Genomic DNA, 23,190 nt, shown 5'->3' with positions numbered 1-23,190 from the left:
TCACTCTCCCAAACACTCCACTGTTGTGGAGTGTCTTCACCAAGACTGTGTAACTGTTCCTTCAAACTTGCCACTAATGTCACAGTCACTGTTTAATAATTTTGTCTTGCAATGAGAATATTTATTAACTTACATCCTTGGAGTCTCGTGTATGCATGAGTAAGTTTCTCTGGAGCATGAGTGGACCAGTTTAAGTTTGTAGTGGTATGAGTATGATGATTTTTGTCATATAACATGCGAGTGATTCTTCATGTCCCCGATGTCAGACAAAGGTGCATGTTAATATTCTTGACTGTTGTGGTAGTCATTATTCTTCACTGTTGTGGTTGTCATTATTCTTGACTGTGGTGGTAGTCATTATTCTTGACTGTGGTGGTAGTCATTATTCTTGACTGTGGTGGTAGTCATTATTCTTGACTGTTTTGGTAGTCATTATTCTTCACTGTTGTGGTAGTCATTATTCTTCACTGTTGTGGTAGTCATTATTCTTCACTGTTGTGGTTGTCATTATTCTTGACTGTTGTGGTAGTCATTATTCTTCACTGTTGTGGTAGTCATTATTCTTCACTGTTGTGGTTGTCATTATTCTTGACTGTTGTGGTAGTCATTATTCTTCACTGTTGTGGTAGTCATTATTCTTCACTGTTGTGGTAGTCATTATTCTTCACTGTTGTGGTAGTCATTATTCTTCACTGTTGTGGTAGTCATTATTCTTCACTGTTGTGGTTGTCATTATTCTTGACTGTTTTGGTAGTCATTATTCTTCACTGTTGTGGTAGTCATTATTCTTCACTGTTGTGGTAGTCATTATTCTTCACTGTGGTGGTTGTCATTATTCTTGATATACACATATGTTTGTGCCTTGTATGTTATAATTCCGGCAACTTTTGTATCTGGCCAGTAAGCAATAACTTGTGTTATCTGGCTGTGTACAGTAAATAAATAACAGGCAACAATACTACAACAACAGGCAACATTATGGCAGCACTATGGCAACAACAGGCAACACCATGGCAACAGCAGACAACACCATGGCAACAGCAGGCAACACTATGGTAACAGCAGGCAACACTATGGCAACAGCAGGCAACACCATGGCAACAGCAGGCAACACCATGTGTTATACTGCGGCAACAACAGACAACACTATGGCAACAACAGGCAACACTATGGCAACAGCAGGCAACATTATGGCAACAACAGACAACACTATGGCAACAACAGACAACACTATGGCAACAACAGGCAACATTATGGTAACAGCAGGCAACACTATGGCAACAGCAGGCAACACCATGGCAACAGCAGGCAACACCATGGCAACAACAGACAACACTATGTCAACAACAGGCAACACCATGACAACAACAGACAACACTATGGCAACAGCAGGCAACACTATGTCAACAACAGGAAACACCATGTCAACAACAGACAACACTATGGAAACAGCAGGCAACACCATGACAACAACAGGCAACACCATGACAACAACAGACAACACTATGGCAACAGCAGGCAACACTATGTCAACAACAGGCAACACTATGGCAACAACAGGGAACACTATGGCAACAACAGGCAGCACCATGGCAACAACTGGCAACAGCATGGCAACAACAGACAACACTATGTCAACAACAGGCAACAGCATGGCAACAACAGACAACACTATGGCAACAACAGGCAACACCATGGCAACAACAGACAACACTATGGCAACAACAGGCAGCACCATGACAACAACTGGCAACAGCATGGCAACAACAGACAACACTATGTCAACAACAGGCAACAACAGGCAACACCATGGCCACAACTGGCAACACTATGTCAACAACAGGCAACACTATGGCAACAACAGGCAGCACCATGGCAACAACAGACACCACTATGGCAACAACAGGCAACACCATGGCAACAACAGACAACACTATGGCAACAACAGGCAACAACAGGCAACACTGTGTCAACAACAGGCAATATTATGGCAACAGCAGGCAACACTATGGCAACACTATGGTAACAACAGGCAACATTATGGCAACCAACATTAATGTTTCAACTAGACGTTCTTGCCTTATTAGTATATGAACCAGATAATGTGGATGATAAAGCTTTGATAATAAATACACGAGAATAAATAAATTGAAACACTGCCAGGAATTCGAACCCTGGTGCTGGGTACTGTCAAGCCGCTGGCATTACCTCTGAGCCACGAGGTAAAGGAGGTGGAGGTGGAGGGGATCCACTTGTAATGATCTGGGGCTCAGGTCATTGGCTCTCCCCTCTCCCCTCCTTCCTTCTCCCCTCTCCCCTCCTTTCCATCTCCCCTCCTTTCCTTCTCCCCTCCTTCCTTCTCCCCCTTCTTCCCTTTTCTCCCCTCCCCTTGCCCGTCATTCTTCTCCTCCTCTCCCCCCTCCCCCCTGTCGCCCATGTGTCAAGGGCCAAGAGGTTGACCTGAGGGTGGTCTTGCAGCTGGCCCTCGTGACACCTTTGGCTTCTCCCACTCAACTTCCCCCACTCAGTTTTCCCTCTCCATCCACCTCTCATTCCCTCTCTTCCCCTCTCACCGGTCCCTTTCCCATACCAGGCGAGTCAAATGTCCCTACTCTTTATCTTGGAGGAGACAGGCTTGAACATAATTTATCAGTGTGGAAAACATTGCTCGCAGGTGCACTGGGCTCCATAGAGGCGCCTTGTTCCCTTCTAATAGCTGGAGAGAGCTGACTCAATCTTCAAGAATTCATGTAACCTTTCACGGCAGATCATGGAAGGTGATTGGCGGTAGATAAGTGCCAAGTCCTTATTGGCCCTAGAGAGCCAGACCTCAGGCCTAGTGTAAATGGTTGGCCATTGCCAAATTAAGGGGGTATAGAACCCTGGGGCTGTATTAGATGGTGGGAGGAGCAATCCATTCCACCGGTAAGCTGGTAAAACAAAATTTCGGTAGTGTGTCTAGGGAGTGTGTTGGGAATAAGGGACGCAAGCCTGCATCCAAGGGGCTGAGGGCAGCCATCAACATCTTGGCCTCAGTGAGGTTTAAGGTATTGTGCAATTGATCTCATGTCCTCAGTAGATATCCATTGTGCCTCTAGGGGAATAGAATAGGGTATAGGTTCAAATTGTCTTAATTTACATGTTTCATAAAATAAATTGTACAACTTGTCCAATGGTATTCACTTAACTCCCCTTTGATATATCTCTCTACTTTGTCATTTTTATGTGTTGAATTGGAAACCCCCATCTTCTCCTACAGTTAATAGATACTAAAGTTGCCCTTGGGTTTAAATAAGTAAAATAAAGTAAACAAACTAATTCCCAAAATTTATTACTGAAGTACATAGTACCCGGGAGTCCAGATTACTGAGTCCTTGCCTTCCTGGGGGATCAGTGATAGACACATTCAGGTATGGTTGGTCGGGAAGGTGGTGGCAGTGTTTAATGAGATTTATTATTATTTTTATAAATTAATAACCCTTGTCTTTGATGTATCTTCCTCATTTAATATTCCTCCTATATTGGTGGCAGTCTAGTGAGGCGTAATACTGGACTGTAACAGTGTTAAGCTGGGGTACTGAGTGAAGAGAGAAAGAGAATTACAACAGGGATAGCGTTCAGAGTTATTACAAGAGTTCAAGGGTTATTACACACTGCTGGGGTGGTGATCCACTGCTGGGATGGAGGTGATCCACTGCTGGGGGGGGGAGGTGATCCACTGTTAGTGTGATGATCCACTGCTGGGGTGGAGGTGATCCACTGTTAGTGTGGTGATCCACTGCTGGGGTGGTGATCCACTGCTGGGATGGAGGTGATCCACTGTTAGTGTGATGATCCACTGCTGGGGTGGAGGTGATCCACTGTTAGTGTAATGATCCACTGCTGGGGTGGAGGTGATCCACTGTTAGTGTGATGATCCACTGCTGGGGTGGAGGTGATCCACTGTTAGTGTGGTGATCCACTGCTGGGGTGGAGGTGATCCACTGCTGGGGTGGAGGTGATCGACTGTTAGTGTGGTGATCCACTGCTGGGGTGGAGGTGATCCACTGTTAGTGTGATGATCCACTGCTGGGGTGGAGGTGATCCACTGTTAGTGTGGTGATCCACTGCTGGGGTGGTGATCCACTGCTGGGATGGAGGTGATCCACTAATAGTGTGATGATCCACTGCTGGGGTGGAGGTGATCCACTGTTAGTGTGGTGATCCACTGCTGGGGTGGAGGTGATCCACTGTTAGTGTGGTGATCCACTGCTGGGGTGGAGGTGATCCACTGCTGGGATGGAGGTGATCCACTGCTGGGGTGGAGGTGATCCACTGTTAGTGTGGTGATCCACTGCTGGGGTGGAAGTGATCCACTGTTAGTGTGGTGATCCACTGCTTGGGTGCAGGTGATCCACTGCTGGGAAGGAGGTGATCCACTGCTGGGGTGGAGGTGATCCACTGCTGGGGTGGAGGTGATCCACTGCTGGGAAGGAGGTGATCCACTGCTGGGATGGAGGTGATCCACTGCTGGGGTGGAGGTGATCCACTGCTGGGGTGGAGGTGATCCACTGCTGGGGTGGAGGTGATCCACTGTTAGTGTGGTGACCCACTGCTGGGGTGGAGGTGATCCACTGCTGGGGTGGAGGTGATCCACTGCTGGGGTGGAGGTGATCCACTGCTGGGGTGGAGGTGATCCACTGCTGGGGTGGAGGTGATCCACTGCTGGGGTGGAGGTGATCCACTGCTGGGGTGGAGGTGATCCACTGCTGGGGTGGAGGTGATCCACTGCTGGGGTGGAGGTGATCCACTGTTAGTGTGGTGATCCACTGTTAGTGTGGTGACCCACTGCTGGGGTGGAGGTGATCCACTGCTGGGGTGGAGGTGATCCACTGCTGGGGTGGAGGTGATCCACTGCTGGGATGGAGGTGATCCACTGCTGGGGTGGAGGTGATTCACTGCTGGGGTGGAGGTGATCCACTGCTGGGGTGGAGGTGATCCACTGCTGGGGTGGAGGTGATCCACTGCTGGGGTGGAGGTGATTCACTGCTGGGGTGGAGGTGATCCACTGGACGTCTACTGACGGGTAGGTGTGTGTAAGTGAGGGGGTCCCCAGTGTCTCAGCAAGTGACTATTCACATGGCAGCTGAGAGCAGCACAGTTAAGCTACGCTTCTCTCAGCTCCCAATACCAACCCGTCCTCCCACTAGACAGTACGTTTGTTACGGCCACTGTGGGTCGCAACCGGGTTCTTTGATGGTAGAACCAATATGATAGGATCCGACCCCAAGTCGGTAGTACGCTTTCAATTAAGTGGCTATGTAGTGCATAAAAAAAGAGGGATGAACAAAACACTGTTCCTTTCGTCAATGTATTAAATATCTTTCTATCACCGTTAAGTATATATATGTACACCGTCACCATAAATAATATATAAAGAACAGATAGGCTATTACTACACCTATGTACAATCCTTTCGCTCAGGATATCAAATGTGTTCACGAGCAGAGTTCATCAGTCCCCAGTATTTCTTCACTGTCCAGTAGCGTATCCAACCTTACTGGGAAGAACACCGGCGAGTTCACCTGTACGTGGGCCAGCCCACTGAGAGTGTCATGAGGTGCCTGTACCCCCACGACCGCTCTCCAGCTACTCGCTAGCAGAGTACCTCAGCCACACACTGTGTGGGGTCACAATACAGGGGCAGCGATCCCCTGGCAGCAGTCTCTAGCGACCAGCTAGCACCACTACTCAACAGGAACCTCCCTGTCGACAGTCTCTCCCCTAAGCCAGTCCCAAAGGTACGCCGATGTTTTCAACACTAAAGCACTAGCAGCTACCACACTGCTTCATCGGCGGCGGCTTACTTGGTCGTTTCCAGGACCATGTAGGGAGACTCTGGACTGCTAAAGATGAACTGCCGTCTCCAGTACCACTGCCCCCAGACGTCACCTCTGTGGACACAAAAACGTTATCAATGAGCTAACCGATACTGGTAAAACTAGGAAATACCACTAACCCACTGGGGAGTTTACATTGTGCTCTGTTGCACACATTAGGGGGCCCATTTGCAAGTTTTAGATAGCCACCACCAGATGGCATTGTCCATAATACGTACGATTCCAGGGGCAGTTCTGGTACGGACTCGTAGATGGCGCTGGAATTGCCACTCTACCCTCTGACAAGGGTGACGAGTCCGTAACAACGTTTTAATACTAAATGTAATAACAACATTCCTGACTGTCTGCATAGTACATAAATACACTTAAGTGTACTGTTACATTTTCCTCCCCATTTATTGTCCTCATTTTCTGTTAGGACACTTAAAATTTTAAGGTTGAAGTTTTCGTGTTCAATTCTATAAACACAAGTTTTATATATATAAAGAATTTCCTTCTCAGTTTTATTAAACAATAGTTTTGTTGTATTAGTTTCATAAAATTGTTATATCACTATAGCTATAGGTTAAGTACCCATTGTAATTAAGAAGCAATAAATGTTATTTACATGCTTGTCCTCCTACACTCGCAAGGTTACGTTAGGTCGTGGTTTTCTATGCAGCTTTTCAGGTAAACTCTAATATTCACAATATTTTGGTGCGATGCTGGCGATTAAGTGTATTTATGTACTATGCCGATAGTCAGGATTGTACTTATTACATTTAATATTAAAACGTACTGTCTATTCGGTGGATGGACTGCCCAATAGGTACACTCTCTCAGTAGTTACACTGTGCGTGAGTGTTGCGTGAAGGCCATCCTAGTGTGAGGTAACACACCCACGCACCATAAGGTGTAGCTCCTAGTGTGAGGTAACACACACATCATAAGGTGTAGCTCCTAGTGTGAGGTAACACATACATCATAAGGTGTAGCTCCTAGTGTGAGGTAACACATACATCATAAGGTGTAGCTCCTAGTGTGACGTAACACACCCACGCACCATAAGGTGTAGCTCCTAGTGTGAGGTAACACACACATCATAAGGTGTAGCTCCTAGTGTGACGTAACATACACATCATAAGGTGTAGCTCCTAGTGTGAGGCAACACACCCACGCACCATAAGGTGTAGCTCCTAGTGTGAGGTAACACATACATCATAAGGTGTAGCTCCTAGTGTGACGTAACATACACATCATAAGGTGTAGCTCCTAGTGTGACGTAACATACACATCATAAGGTGTAGCTCCTAGTGTGAGGCAACACACCCACGCACCATAAGGTGTAGCTCCTAGTGTGAGGTAACACATACATCATAAGGTGTAGCTCCTAGTGTGAGGTAACACATACATCATAAGGTGTAGCTCCTAGTGTGAGGTAACACACACATCATAAGGTGTAGCTCCTAGTGTGACGTAACACACCCACGCACCATAAGGTGTAGCTCCTAGTGTGAGGTAACATACACATCATAAGGTGTAGCTCCTAGTGTGACGTAACACACACATCATAAGGTGTAGCTCCTAGTGTGAGGTAACACACACATCATAAGGTGTAGCTCCTAGTGTGACGTAACATACACATCATAAGGTGTAGCTCCTAGTGTGAGGTAACACACGCATCATAAGGTGTAGCTCCTAGTGTGAGGTAACATACACATCATAAGGTGTAGCTCCTAGTGTGACGTAACACACACATCATAAGGTGTAGCTCCTAGTGTGACGTAACATACACATCATAAGGTGTAGCTCCTAGTGTGACGTAACATACACATCATAAGGTGTAGCTCCTAGTGTGAGGTAACACACACATCATAAGGTGTAGCTCCTAGTGTGAGGTAACACATACATCATAAGGTGTAGCTCCTAGTGTGAGGTAACATACACATCATAAGGTGTAGCTCCTAGTGTGACGTAACACACACATCATAAGGTGTAGCTCCTAGTGTGACGTAACATACACATCATAAGGTGTAGCTCCTAGTGTGACGTAACATACACATCATAAGGTGTAGCTCCTAGTGTGACGTAACATACACATCATAAGGTGTAGCTCCTAGTGTGACGTAACATACACATCATAAGGTGTAGCTCCTAGTGTGACGTAACACACACATCATAAGGTGTAGCTCCTAGTGTGAGGTAACACACACATCATAAGGTGTAGCTCCTAGTGTGAGGTAACATACACATCATAAGGTGTAGCTCCTAGTGTGACGTAACACACGCATCATAAGGTGTAGCTCCTAGTGTGACGTAACATACACATCATAAGGTGTAGCTCCTAGTGTGACGTAACACACACATCATAAGGTGTAGCAGTATTCATGGGAAGTTATTGTTATTGACACTGTGTGAGCCGCTTGTGCAGGGTTGGTCACAGTGTCTGACCAGAGTAAACTGTGGTTATTACACATTACAATCTCAGTAGCGTGAGATGTCTAGGAGAATGTCTTGGCAACACTGTGGTTGACTCGAACCAGCGTCCAGGGTCACCACAGACACGCCTTACCCATGAACCGCAATGTGCTTAAACGTAGGGGTTATTATGCCAGCACACAGCCCCAGTGGGAGGAGAGGAGGTAGGGAGGGAGGAGAGTGTTGTGAGTGTGTAGGGGAGTAGGGAGGGATGGGGTGCTCCTTTAGAGAGAGGAGGTAGGGGAGGGAAGGGGTGGGTGAGAGTGTAGAGGGAGGGGAGGGAAGGGGTGGGTGAGAGTGTAGAGGGAGGGGAGGGAAGGGGTGGGTGAGAGTGTAGAGGGAGGGGAGGGAAGGGGTGGGTGAGAGTGTAGAGGGAGGGGAGGGCGGGGGTGGGTGAGAGTGTAGAGGGAGGGGAGGGAAGGGGTGGGTGAGAGTGTAGAGGGAGGGGAGGGAAGGGGTGGGTGAGAGTGTAGAGGGAGGGGAGGGAAGGGGTGGGTGAGAGTGTAGAGGGAGGGGAGGGAAGGGGTGGGTGGGAGTGTAGAGGGAGGGGAGGGAAGGGGTGGGTGAGAGTGTAGAGGGAGGGGAGGGAAGGGGTGGGTGAGAGTGTAGAGGGAGGGGAGGGAAGGGGTGGGTGGGAGTGTAGAGGGAGGGGAGGGAAGGGGTGGGTGGGAGTGTAGAGGGAGGGGAGGGCGGGGGTGGGTGAGAGTGTAGAGGGAGGGGAGGGCGGGGGGTGGGTGAGAGTGTAGAGGGAGGGGAGGGCGGGGGGTGGGTGAGAGTGTAGAGGGAGGGGAGGGCGGGGGTGGGTGAGAGTGTAGAGGGAGGGGAGGGCGGGGGTGGGTGAGAGTGTAGAGGGAGGGGAGGGAAGGGGTGGGTGAGAGTGTAGAGGGAGGGGAGGGCGGGGGGTGGGTGAGAGAGCAGGGGGGTGGGTGAGAGAGCAGGGGGGTGGGTGAGAGAGCAGGGGGGTGGGTGAGAGAGCAGGGGGGTGGGTGGGGAAGCCATGTGGTCGCTACAATACTTACAGTTACCGGTAAGACTGCTGACTGTACCAGTCATTACTGTGTGGTCCACCTCGGTGTATATAATATGGTCCTCCTCGTTACTATAAGCACCACCTAAACAAGCGGATGGGCTCCACTAACAGCTCTCACAGAGGATGTATACAGCCCTCGGAAGGGATCCTTGTCCAAGCTCTTGAAGGAGAGTCGGATGGTTGCCATCATGGGTCCAGTATGGCGTATGTTGGCCTCGTTATTCTGTTTTTTTTTTGAGTAGAGGAAGGAGAGGCATAGGTGAAGGGAAGTTTTAGAAGTGGGGAATACAGTGAGAGGTATAAAAGCAGGCGGGCTGTCCGCCTTGCTGACACGATGTGTTGGTGTTGGCAGCTAAGCTAAGCTGGCTCCCTCTTGTCTGGGAGCTGTGAGTGTGTGAGAGGTTCTTCACATGTGTTTCACCATATATGGATGTCTATAGATGAATACTGTGTAGCATTCATATATACACACTCCGATGCTTCCACACATGTTGTTCTGTTTAAGGCTCTTTATTTTATTATTATTATTTATTGAGTTATTCATACATACATATACATATTTAAATATATAAAAATGGAAATGTTCGTTTGTTCAAAATCGCTAATCTCTGAAAGTTCTTCACCGATTACTTTGAAATTTTCACAACGTTCCATTCGCATCTGGCCAGGTTTATATATACATGCTATATATATGTCACGTCTGTGACGGTAAAAAAAAATATGCTTTTTCTGAAAAACTGTTTTTCATGTGAGGAAAATCTTCGAAACCTCTTTAGCGATTGCTTTGAAATTTTGACACAACGTTGCATTCGAATGCAACGTTGCATTCGAATACAACGTTGCATTCGAATAGGCGCGTCTTTTTATATATCTACTATATACATGCCTCACCTGTGGCAGGAAAAAACATGTTTTTTTTTTTAAATAGGGCCATCTGTTGGACGTAGGAGCAACACACACTGTAATCTCCAAAAGTTTTTCACCGATTGCTTTGAAATTTTGACACAACGTTTGCATTCGAATAGGCGCGTGGTTTTATATACCTACTATATAGATTCCACCCCTGTGACAGGTAAAATCATGCGTGTTTGAAAAACAGCGCCATCTGTTGCACATAATAGCAACATGCACGCTATATTAAATATGTCACAAATGCCATTTCAATGTTTCCGATTGCATCGATATTTTTTTCATAGAATTCGATTTATTATTGAATTATTTTGCGTGACATTGTGTTGGAATTGAGCTGTGTTGTTCACCATACCGTTCATTTCGTGAGTATAAGTATAGATGCCACACCTGTGACAGGTAAAACTATGCTTTTCTTGAAAACAGCGCCATCTGTTACATGTAAGAGCAACACACATTCATACTAAATATGTTACAATTCCATTTCAATGTTTCTGATTGCATTGATAAATTGAATTTTCTTAGATTTTGATTTATTTTCATTTTGTTTTAGTTATTTTGTGTAAATTGCATTGGAATTGAGCTGTGTTGTTTACCATACCATTCATTTCATGTGTATAGTTTATTTTTGTATTTTTTCATATTTTCATTTCATTTTTTACCAGTTTTTCTTATTTTTCAGTGATATCTTGAGATGATTTCAGGGCTTAGTGTCTCTGTGGCCCGGTCCTCGGCCAGGCCTCCATCCCCAGAAAGCAGCCTGTGACAACTGACAAACTCCCAGGTACCTATTTACTGCTAGGTAATAGGGGCATCAGGGTGAAAGAAACTATGCCCACTGTCTCGCTGGTGCCCGGGATCGAACCTGGCACCACAGGATCACGCGTCCAGTGTTCTGTCCGCTCAGCCACCGGTAATAGGATGATCACTTGATGTTCCCATCAAGGCATCGGACGAAGGAGTGGGGAATGGTGGGGAGGACGAGGGGACGAAAGTGAGAGATGGTGGGGAGGACGAGGGGACGAAAGTGAGAGATGGTGGGGAGGACGAGGGGACGAAAGTGAGAGATGGTGGGGAGGACGAGGGGACGAAAGTGAGAGATGGTGGGGAGGACGAGAGGACAGGGAAGGGGTTAATGGAGGGGAAGGACAAGGGGACGGGGGAGTTTGGGATGGTGGGAACGAGGGGATGGGGGAAAGGAGAATTGTTGAGAGGACAAAAGGACAGGGGAGTGGGGCATAGTGGGAAGGAAGAGGGGATGGTGGAGTGGGGAATGATGGGGAGGACTGGGGGACAGGGAAGGTTGCTGTGGCTCAGCAACCTTCCCTGTCCCCCAGTCCTCCCCATGTATGAGCCACAGCATACACGTGGTCGGGTACTGCTAGTATATATATATATATATATATATATATATATATATATATATATATATATATATAGTATATATATATATATATATATATATATATATATATATATATATATATATATATATATATATATATATATATATATATATATATACTATATATATATATATATATATATATATATATATATATATATATATATATATATATATATATATATATAATGTGTGTGTGTGTACTCACCTATTCACCTATTTGTACTCACCTATTTGTGCTTGCAGGATCGAGCATTGACTCTTGGATCCCGTCTTTCCAGCTATCGGTTGTTTACAGCAATGACTCCTGTCCCATTTCCCTATCATACCTAATTTTAAAAGTATGAATAGTATTTGCTTCCACAACCTATTCCCCAAGTGCGTTCCATTTTTCCACTACTCTCACGCTAAAAGAAAACTTCCTAACATCTCTGTGACTCATCTGAGTTTCCAGTTTCCACCCATGTCCCCTCGTTCTGTTATTATTACGTGTGAACATTTCATCTATTTCCACTTTGTCAATTCCCCTGAGTATTTTATATTCCTATCATATCTCCTCTCTCCCTTCTTTTCTCTAGTGTCGTAAGGTTCAGTTCCTTCAGCCGCTCTTCATATCCCATCCCTCGTAACTCTGGGACAAGCCTCGTCGCAAACCTCTGAACCTTCTCCAGTTTCTTTATGTGTTTCTTCAGGTGGGGGCTCCATGATGGTGCGGCATACTCTAAGACAGGTCTCACGTAGGCAGTGTAAAGCGCCCTAAAAGCCTCCTCATTTAGGTTTCTGAATGAAGTTCTAATTTTCGCCAGTGTAGAGTACGCTGCTGTCGTTATCCTATTTATATGTGCCTCAGGAGTTAGATTAGGTGTCACATCCACTCCCAGGTCTCTTTCTCGAATCGTTACAGGTAGGCTGTTCCCCTTCATTGTGTACTGTCCCTTTGGTCTCCTGTCACCTAATCCCATTTCCATAACTTTACATTTACTGGTGTTAAACTCCAGTAGCCATTTCCCTGACCATCTCTGCAGCCTGTTTAAGTCCTCTTGGAGGATCCTACAATCCTCGTCTGTCACAACTCTTCTCATTAATTTTGCGTCATCCGCAAACATTGCCATGTATGATTCCACTCCTGTAAACATATCATTTACGTAAATTAGAAAGAGGATTGGTCCCAGCACCGATCCTTGAGGTACTCCACTTGTTACTGTTCGCCAGTCCGACTTCTCGCCCCTTACCATTACCCTCTGGCTCCTTCCTGTTAGGTAGTTCTTCACCCATACTGTGTGTGTGTGTGTGCATACAAAAGAATGGGGGTGGTAGGAGAAGATAATATTAGTGTTCAGTGAGAAACCACAAGGTCTCCTCTGAATACTTTTTATTTTCTTCTCCGAGGCTATGAGTCCCCACATTGGCACCAGAGGTGGTACCCTCACAATTTTATATATATATATATATATATATATATATATATATATATATATATATATATATATATATATATATATATGTGTGTGTGTATATTTCATTGAATATGACCGCATATTCTGTATTTATTATTTTCTGGCTTAGGGCTTCTATCCCTCTAACTATTTTCTTAGCATCAGGGCTTAGTTGAAATAGGAGTTCTCCAAAACTCATTTTCGTACTTTTAAGGTGAAGAAAAGAAGTGATTTACTATAGAGTGTATTACACTTATTTATACAATTTGCACAACGTTTCGAACCTCCATGGTTCATTCTCAAGTGAACAGATCTTACAATGCCGGTTGACTTTATACCCGCACTGGGTCAGGTGATAATACAATAAAGGTGAAAACATGGGGGATACATAAGGGATAAATGTGAGGTGAAACATAGAGGTAACTGCAGAAGGCTTTTTAGCCCATACGAGGCAGCTCCTATCTAAACACAAAGATTAATCCAGTGTAATTGGCCTGTTATGTTGGACATTGTCTTCTGTGTTGGCATCGTTATGTTCTGGTCTTGTCCTTACTCTCATGGTGGGAAGAGTAAATAGTTCCGTGATTTGGGTGTTCATGGTAGGTCGCTCTATTCTTATGTGAATTGCCTCAAGAATTTGTAATTTTCTTGCATCTTGGGTTTTGTCTATTATGCAGGTATTCTTGTTCAACATTTCTCTTGTTAGAGTGATGTCGTGGGTTTGTCTCATGTGATTCCTGGGGGCACCGGATTGAAGATGGCATGTCAAACGCCTCGTCAGCTTGGTCGACGTCATACCTATGTACTTAGATTGAAGGTTACATCCTTCGTGGGGGCAAGTGTACATGTATACAACGCTTGACTGCTGTAGAGGGTTCTCCGTCGGCTTCGGCCTGTTTTTGATAAGGAGTTCGGAAGTCTTCTTGGTTTTGTAGAATATTATCAGGTTTATGTTTTGGTTAGGAGTAATGCTTTTTACTCCTTTAAGGATTATTTCTTTCATTATTCTTTCCTCTTTTATATGTTCACTGTGCATGGTTGATTTGTAATATAATTTTATTGGAGGTGTTATGGTTTCTGTTCTAGGTTCTGGATTATACCAACGGTCCAAGTGTCTTCTTATAGCAGCGTTTATTTCCGAGTTGCTATATCCGTTGTTCACCAATACCTGAGTTACTCTTTCAAACTCTCTACTCACGTTGCTCCATTCAGAGCAGTGGGTAAGCGCTCGACGAATATAAGCATTGAGAACACTGGTTTTGTATCTTTGGAGGCACTCACTTCTACCGTTCAGGCATAATCCTATGTTGGTGGGCTTGGTATATACGTTGGTGCTTAAAGAGGTTCCTGTTTTTGTTATTAGTACATCCAAGAATGGCAGACTGTTATTTTCACTATTTTCATGTGTAAATCGGAGTACTGACTCTCTCTCTAGGTGTCTTTTTAGGTCAATTAGTTCATCTGAGTCTTTTACTATTACGAATATGTCATCTACATAACGGCAATATACAGTTGGTTTTTGTCTGCTAGGGAAACTATGAGGAGATGAGAAGCTTCCTAAGGGAAATACCTTGGGACACAGACCTCAGAGCTAAGTCTGTACAAGATATGATGGACTATGTCACCCAAAAGTGTCAGGAGGCAGTAAGCAGATACATCCCGGCCCAAAAAGAAAAATCCGAGAAGCAAAAGAAGAATCCATGGTATAATAGGGCATGTATGGAAGCAAAGAAACTGAACAAAAGGGCGTGGAGGAACTTCCGGAATAACAGAACACCAGAAAGCAGAGAGAGATACCAGAGAACCAGGAATGAGTATGTCAGGGTGAGAAGAGAAGCAGAGAAAAGTTATGAAAATGATATAGCAAACAAAGCCAAGACCAAACCAAAGCTACTCCAGTCACAGGTTCCAGGAGGTCTTCACAACAGAACAAGGTGAGGTCACTGTGCTAGAAGAAAGGGAAGTAAACCAGGCGGCTTTGGAAGGGTTCGAAATTACGAGAGGAGGTCAAGAGACACCTGTTTTTTTCTGAATGTTCGAAAGGCTGTTGGTCCAGACGGGATCGCGCCATGGGTACTGAAAGAGTGTGCAGAGGCACTTTGCTTGCCACTGTCCATAGTGTATAGTAGGTCACTGGAGACGGGAGACCTACCAGAAATATGGAAGATGGCGAATGTGGTCCCAATATACAAAAAGGGCGACAGGCAAGAGGCATTGAACTACAGGCCAGTGTCCTTGACTTGTATATCATGCAAGGTGATGGAGAAGATAGTGAGAAAAAACCTGGTATCACATCTGGAGAGAAAGGACTTCGTGACAAATCGCCAACATGGGTTCAGGGAGGGTAAATCTTGCCTGACTGGCTTAATAGAATTCTACGACCAGGTGACAAAGATTAAACAAGAAAGAGAGGGCTGGGCGGACTTCATTTTCTTGGATTGTCGGAAAGCCTTTGACACAGTACCGCATAAGAGGCTGGTACACAAGCTGGAGAGACAGGCAGGTGTAGCTGGTAAGGTGCTCCAATGGATAAGGGAGTACCTAAGCAATAGGAAGCAGAGAGTTACGGTGAGGGGTGAGACCTCAGATTGGCGTGAAGTCACCAGTGGAGTCCCACAGGGCTCTGTACTCGGTCCTATCTTGTTTCTGATATATGTAAATGATCTCCCGGAGGGTATAGATTCATTTCTCTCAATATTTGCGGACGATGCCAAAATTATGAGAAGGATTAAGACAGAAGAGGACTGTTTGAGGCTTCAAGAAGACCTGGACAAACTGAAGGAATGGTCGAACAAATGGTTGTTAGAGTTTAACCCAACCATATGTAATGTAATGAAGATAGGTGTAGGGAGCAGGAGACCAGATACAAGGTATCATCTGGGAGAAGAAATTCTTCAGGAGTCAGAGAAAGAAAAAGACTTGGGGGTTGATATCACGCCAGACCTGTCTCCTACAGCACATATCAAGCGGATAACATCAGCGGCATATGCCAGGCTGGCCAACATACGAACGGCAATCAGAAACTTGTGTAAAGTATCATTCAGAACTTTGTATACCACATATGTCAGGCCAATCCTGGAGTATGCAGCCCCAGCATGGAGTTCATATCTAGTCAAGGATAAGACTGAACTGGAAAAGGTTCAAAGGTTTGCCACCAGACTAGTACCCGAGCTGAGAGGTATGAGATACGAGGAGAGACTACGGGAATCACTTCGCTGGAAGAGAGAAGAGTTGGGGGGAACATGATCACCACATTCAAGATTCTAAAGGGAATTGATAGGGTAGATAAAGACAGGCTATTTAACACAAGGGGACACAGGTGGAAACTGAGTGCCCAAATGAGCCACAGAGATATCAGAAAGAAGTTTATTAGCGTCAGAGTGGTTGACAAATGGAATGCATTAGGAAGTGATGTGGTGGAGGGTGACTCCATACACAGTTTCAAGTGTAGATATGATAGAGCCCAATAGGCTCAGGAATCTGTACACCTGTTGATTGACGGTTGAGAGGCAGGACCAAAGAGCCAGAGCTCAACCCCCGCAAACACAACTAGGTGAGTACACACACACACACACACACACACACACACACACACACACACACACACACACACACACACACACACACACACACACACACGTGCCACAACTCCAGCTGGGGTCTCATCTTTCACAATGGTAAACTTGCTGGAGAGTCTTGTGCCACAGACCTCACGCAGGTCCTTCACACCCGAGGTATTATGATGCATTTCCGTCTGATGTCAACTCAAGAGCAACGTTACTGCTGTATTTTGCTGGACTTAAGTCCAGTAGATCAACAAACATCGTGTGAAAAGAAACTTGGCCAAATTTTCCTGTTTTGGCGTGAATGTAACCCTGGAACTTGTGTTTGAGATCCGACTGCACTAGACACCGCTGCAGACCAGGCAACGGGCCTCGAGCGTGGTAGTAAACACAAAATTATAGTCATATTTGCGTCAGAGATGTAGGAAGGCAAATTAACTTCTTTTTGAAATGGCATTTGTGTTGGGTGATGAGAGCCACAACTCAGTTGAATGTCTGGACGTGTCTGTGTACACTGCTGATGGATCTAATTACTCTCAGTCATTGTTACTCATCACGCCTTCAATTACCACCTATGTGAAGCAGGAGGTAATTATTTATTCGTAAGCATAATTATTTATCTGTGAAAGCAGGAAACTTCTGCGTTCTCATATGAGTCACAGGTCAATATGGCTCTAAAACCAAGATATGTTCTATTATCACGGCAGTTAATGCTATCATTTGCTTTCTTAAGAACAATCTCGCCATCATAATATGATTGTAAAGACAATTGAGAGCCAGAAAACTCTTCTTACTTGAGGCAAGAGACTGGTGACGGCGGCACTCACTAAAGTAAGCCTCCAGGTAAGGCACTTACAGGGAGAAAACGAAACCAATCTGACTCTATAGCACTTAGAAAGGAAATACAAGGAGCTGGGATACAAGAACAGGGTGAAGGAACTTTATCTAATCACATGAACTATAGGGAATCGAACTCCGATCATGCAAGATGCGAGGCTGTCGGTCTACCTCTCCAAGTCCAAGTGGTTGGATTCTGACGTAACAATTATTAAAACAAAATAGTTTATTGACTTTACTTTCCACGAAGATCCAGCACGAAGGCATACTGGGGCGCTGGTGGAGAGTCAGGGGCGCTGGTGGAGAGTCAGGGGCGCTGGTGGAGAGTCAGGGGCGCTGGTGGAGAGTCAGGGACGCTGGTGGAGAGTCAGGGGCGCTGGTGGAGAGTCAGGGGCGCTGGTGGAGAGTCAGGGACGCTGGTGGAGAGTCAGGGACGCTGGTGGAGAGTCAGGGGCGCTGGTGGAGAGTCAGGGACGCTGGTGGAGAGTCAGGGGCGCTGGTGGAGAGTCAGGGGCGCTGGTGGAGAGTCAGGGGCGCTGGTGGAGAGTCAGGGACGCTGGTGGAGAGTCAGGGGCGCTGGTGGAGAGTCAGGGACGCTGGTGGAGAGTCAGGGGCGCTGGTGGAGAGTCAGAGACGCTGGTGGAGAGTCAGGGACGCTGGTGGAGAGTCAGGGGCGCTGGTGGAGAGTCAGGGGCGCTGGTGAAGAGTCAGGGACGCTGGTGGAGAGTCAGGGGCGCTGGTGGAGAGTCAGGGACGCTGGTGGAGAGTCAGGGGCGCTGGTGGAGAGTCAGGGACGCTGGTGGAGAGTCAGGGGCGCTGGTGGAGAGTCAGGGGCGCTGGTGGAGAGTCAGGGGCGCTGGTGGAGAGTCAGGGGCGCTGGTGGAGAGTCAGGGACGCTGGTGGAGAGTCAGGGGCGCTGGTGGAGAGTCAGGGACGCTGGTGGAGAGTCAGGGGCGCTGGTGGAGAGTCAGAGACGCTGGTGGAGAGTCAGGGACGCTGGTGGAGAGTCAGGGGCGCTGGTGGAGAGTCAGGGGCGCTGGTGGAGAGTCAGGGACGCTGGTGGAGAGTCAGGGACGCTGGTGGAGAGTCAGGGACGCTGGAGGAGAGTCAGGGACGCTGGAGGAGAGTCAGGGACGCTGGAGGAGAGTCAGGGACGCTGGAGGAGAGTCAGGGACGCTGGTGGAGAGTCAGGGACGCTGGTGGAGAGTCAGGGACGCTGGTGGAGAGTAAGGGACGCTGGTGGAGAGTCAGGGACGCTGGTGGAGAGTAAGGGACGCTGGAGGAGAGTCAGGGACGCTGGTGCAGAGTAAGGGACGCTGGTGGAGAGTCAGGGACGCTGGTGGAGAGCCAGGGTCGCTGGTGGAGAGTCAGGGACGCTGGTGGAGAGTCAGGGACGCTGGTGGAGAGTCAGGGACGCTGGTGGAGAATAAGGGACGCTGGTGGATAGTCAGGGACGCTGGTGGAGAGCCAGGGTCGCTGGTGGAGAATAAGGGACGCTGGTGGATAGTCAGGGACGCTGGTGGAGAGTCAGGGTCGCTGGTGGAGAATAAGGGACGCTGGTGGATAGTTAGGGACGCTGGTGGAGAGCCAGGGTCGCTGGTGGAGAGTCAGGGACGCTGGTGGAGAGTCAGAGACGCTGGTGGAGAGTCAGGGACGCTGGTGGAGAGTCAGGGACGCTGGTGGAGAGTCAGAGACGCTGGTGGAGAGTCAGGGACGCTGGTGGAGAGTCAGGGGCGCTGGTGGAGAGTCAGAGACGCTGGTGGAGAGTCAGGGACGCTGGTGGAGAGTCAGGGGCGCTGGTGGAGAGTCAGGGGCGCTGGTGGAGAGTCAGGGACGCTGGTGGAGAGTCAGGGACGCTGGTGGAGAGTCAGGGACGCTGGTGGAGAGTCAGGGACGCTGGAGGAGAGTTAGGGACGCTGGAGGAGAGTCAGGGACGCTGGAGGAGAGTCAGGGACGCTGGAGGAGAGTCAGGGACGCTGGTGGAGAGTCAGGGACGCTGGTGGAGAGTCAGGGACGCTGGTGGAGAGTCAGGGACGCTGGTGGAGAGTCAGGGACGCTGGTGGAGAGTCAGGGACGCTGGTGGAGAGTCAGGGACGCTGGTGGAGAGTAAGGGACGCTGGTGGAGAGTAAGGGACGCTGGTGGAGAGTCAGGGACGCTGGTGGAGAGCCAGGGTCGCTGGTGGAGAGTCAGGGACGCTGGTGGAGAGTCAGGGACGCTGGTGGAGAATAAGGGACGCTGGTGGATAGTCAGGGACGCTGGTGGAGAGCCAGGGTCGCTGGTGGAGAATAAGGGACGCTGGTGGATAGTCAGGGACGCTGGTGGAGAGTCAGGGTCGCTGGTGGAGAATAAGGGACGCTGGTGGATAGTTAGGGACGCTGGTGGAGAGCCAGGGTCGCTGGTGGAGAGTCAGGGTCGCTGGTGGAGAGTCAGAGACGCTGGTGGAGAGTCAGGGACGCTGGTGGAGAGTCAGGGACGCTGGTGGAGAGTCAGGGACGCTGGTGGAGAGTCAGGGACGCTGGTGGAGAGTCAGGGACGCTGGTGGAGAGTCAGGGACGCTGGTGGAGAGTCAGGGACGCTGGTGGAGAGTCAGGGACGCTGGTGGAGAGTCAGGGACGCTGGAGGAGAGTCAGGGACGCTGGTGGAGATTGGATAAGATCGCCCTCTTATTGGACTACAGTATTCAGTTAGGTGGAAATTTCTGTCTGGTACAAAACAAAGGTTGTTGAGCACAAGCACGTACTTCTTAGTTTACATTTCCTTCACAGAGTGTTGACATTCCCTGCAACAACCAATCACAGGAAGGTATTCCTTCACAGAGTGGTGACATTCCCTGCAACAACCAATCACAGGAAGGTATTCCTTCATAGAGTGTTGACATTCCCTGCAACAACCAATCACAGGAAGGTATTTCTTAAAAGCCTTATGACGTCATCAGGACCGTTCAGTACACCAATAAAAATAATAATTATTTGCTAGAAGATATAATTGGTTGATGAGATTACATATAAGACTGGCATTTTTAAATGAATAATAAATGAACTAAACTAACTTTCCAAGGTTCCGTGGATCTACGTCCCCAGGGCCCGGTCTCTGATCAGGCCTCCAGTCATGGTTTGATCAACCAGGCAGTTGGACGCGGCTGTGATTTACATATATTACATTACAAACACATAAATAATAACTCATTGACTATCTTAAAATTAGTAGCCCAAATTAGCCCAATTGATTTTTAAATTAGTCCAAAAAGTCGCAAGTAGCAAGATTAATTGTTTTTTTTGCATAGCGTTAAAAAGTAGCCTAATTGGCTACTTAAAGCCCAACCTGGCAACACTGTTCATCCCCGTGACACCTTTTGGGTGGATTAATCTTTATCAATCAATCATCAACACCGAGTAAAGAAAAAGGGAAGGTGCGCCAGTGGATAAGGGAGTACTTAAGCAAGAGGAAACAGCGAGTAACGGTGAGGGGGGAGACATCAGAGTGGCGAGATGTCACCAGCGGAGTCCCACAGGGCTCAGTACTTGGACCCATCCTGTTTCTAATATATGTAAATGATCTTCCGGAGGGTATAGACTCGTTCCTCTCAATGTTTGCTGATGATGCAAAAAGTATGAGAAGAATCAAGACGGATGAAGATAGACAAAGACTACTGGATGACCTGGAGAAACTGGAGGAATGGTCTAGAAAATGGCTGCTAAAGTTCAACTTAGGAAAGTGTAAGGTAATGAAATTAGATGAAGAGAGCAGGAGGCTGAACACAAGGTACCATCTGGGAGGTGAAATCCTACAAGAGTCAAATAGAGAGAAAGATCTGGGGGTTGATATCACACCGAACCTGTCCCCAGAGGCCCCACATCAATAGGATATCATCAGCGGCATATGCTAGACTGGCCAATATAAGAACTGCCTTTAGAAACTTGTGTAAGGAATCGTTCAGGACCCTGTATACCACTTATGTAAGACCAATCTTGGAATATGCAGCTCCAGCCTGGAGTTCATACCTAGTTAAACACAAGACAAAGTTAGAGAAGATCCAGAGGTATGCCACCAGGCTCGTCCCGGAACTGAGAGGAATGAGTTACGAAGAAAGGCTAAGGGAGCTGAACCTCACAACCCTGGAAAACAGAAGAGTAAGGGGAGACATGATAACCACCTACAAAATTCTCAGGGGAATTGACAGGGTGGACAAAGACAAACTCTTCAGCACGGGTGGGATACGAACAAGGGGACACAGGTGGAAACTTAGTACCCAGCTGAGCCACAGAGACTTAGAAATATTTTTTTCAAAGTCAGATTAGTTAATAAATTGAATGCATTAGACAGTGATGTGGTGGAGGCTGACTCCATACACAGTTTATAATGTAGATATGATAGAGCCCAATAGGCTCAGGTACCTGTACAACAGTTGAGAGGCGGGACCAAAGAGCCAGAGCTCAACCCCCGTAAGTACAACTAGCTCAGTACCGTTCTGTTTGTGTTAACGCGTTTTTTTTTTTTGAGAGAGAGACATATACAAGAGTTGTTACATTCTTGTACAGCCACTAGTACGTGTAGCGTTTACAAAAAATACAAAATACAAATATTTATTCAGGTAAAGTACATACATACAGGGTAAGATACAAAAGTTGATGGATTTATAGATAGAGCTAGTACATACAATGCCTAAAGCCACTATTACGCAAAGCGTTTCGGGCAGGAAAAACACTAAGACTAAAACTTAATACTAATTGAGATTAAAGTATAAATTGTGTTGAGAAAAAATCAGAAAAAAATAAAAAAAAAAGGGGGAGGGGGAACATGGCAGAAAAATCAAAAATACAATTTGGTCAACAAAACAGCATTGTATAAAATAGAAGACATGGGTTGACACTTAGGGGTGAGGTAGGTTACATTGAGTTAATTAGGTAGCACTTAGTTTTTATCTTAAACTGGTTGGGAGAGGTACAGTCTTTAACATAATTGGGAAGGTCATTCCACATTCGAGGTCCCTTGATTTGTAAAGCATTTCTAGTTTGACTAAGTCGTACCCTTGGAATATCGTATAGGTATTTGTTTCTGGTGTGGTGCTCATGGGATGTGTTACAACCTTCTAGGAAGCTTTTAAGGTCAGGATTGACATATATTCGGGCAGGTCCCTGGAATACGACCCCAATTCAATTTCTTTATTATGTACCCCATACCCATCCCCTGGGCGGTGGTGTAAAGGATTACAGAGGCACATAATCGGTTCAGGAACTGAACCCTCTAGTTCGTTTAGCTAAGCAAATAACAATGTTTGACGCTAATTACAAAATTAGTTACATATGCACATGTACACACTCTCATACATATATATATATATATATTAGTATATTTTGGTAGCAGTCTTTCCTGTAGACATATATTATTAAATATGACCGAAAAAGTAAGATTAATAATTCTAACACGAATTTTCTCAATCTTTCGTACATTTCGTTTCACTGTTGGAGGTAAATCAAAAATCAATTCTCCAAAATTCATTTTTATTTCTAGTCTGACGCGACACGAGCGCGTTTCGTAAAACTTATTACATTTTCAAAGACTTTAGTTCACAAATACACAACTGAATAGAACTTACGCATCTCCGATTTTATATCTACATTTGAGTGAGGTGGAAGGGGTGATGTGGCATTAACACAAGACAGAACAAGATGT

General features: G+C 46.6%; 2 protein-coding genes across 2 annotated transcripts; one reads left to right on the top strand and one right to left on the bottom strand.

Annotated features, from left to right (window-relative positions):
- The first annotated feature begins 989 nt into the window (after window positions 1–989).
- LOC138361294 (uncharacterized) lies at window positions 990–2,057 on the top strand. Its single transcript, XM_069320685.1, has one exon. It carries the CDS (start codon window positions 990–992, stop codon window positions 2,055–2,057), a length of 1,068 nt encoding a protein of 355 aa, XP_069176786.1.
- Window positions 2,058–4,147: 2,090 nt separating this feature from the next.
- On the bottom strand, window positions 4,148–16,864 carry LOC123757836 (uncharacterized). The gene is made up of 3 exons (XM_069320630.1): window positions 16,756–16,864; window positions 5,847–5,933; window positions 4,148–4,767 (listed from the first exon to the last, which is right to left on the bottom strand). Exons 1-3 carry the CDS (start codon window positions 16,862–16,864, stop codon window positions 4,148–4,150), a joined length of 816 nt encoding a protein of 271 aa, XP_069176731.1.
- Window positions 16,865–23,190: the final 6,326 nt, after the last annotated feature.

This window comes from Procambarus clarkii, chromosome 1 (assembly GCF_040958095.1).
Source record: "Procambarus clarkii isolate CNS0578487 chromosome 1, FALCON_Pclarkii_2.0, whole genome shotgun sequence".
Classification (NCBI taxonomy): Eukaryota; Metazoa; Arthropoda; class Malacostraca; order Decapoda; family Cambaridae; genus Procambarus; species Procambarus clarkii.
This window is presented reverse-complemented; position numbering and strand designations above follow the sequence as displayed.

What these genes read in the sequence shown, in the direction of transcription:
- LOC138361294 (XM_069320685.1), top strand. Translation starts at nt 990, where the DNA reads ATGGCAACAACAGGCAACACCATGGCAACAGCAGACAACACCATGGCA.
- LOC123757836 (XM_069320630.1), bottom strand. Translation starts at nt 16,864, where the DNA reads ATGCATCATAATACCTCGGGTGTGAAGGACCTGCGTGAGGTCTGTGGC. An exon ending in CCCAGCTGGAGTTGTGGCAC is followed by an intron (nt 5,934 to 16,755) that starts GTGTGTGTGTGT and finishes TTGTGTCCACAG; the next exon opens with AGGTGACGTCTGGGGGCAGT. An exon ending in ATGGTCCTGGAAACGACCAA is followed by an intron (nt 4,768 to 5,846) that starts GTAAGCCGCCGC and finishes CCACCCCAGCAG; the next exon opens with TGGATCACCTCCACCCCAGC.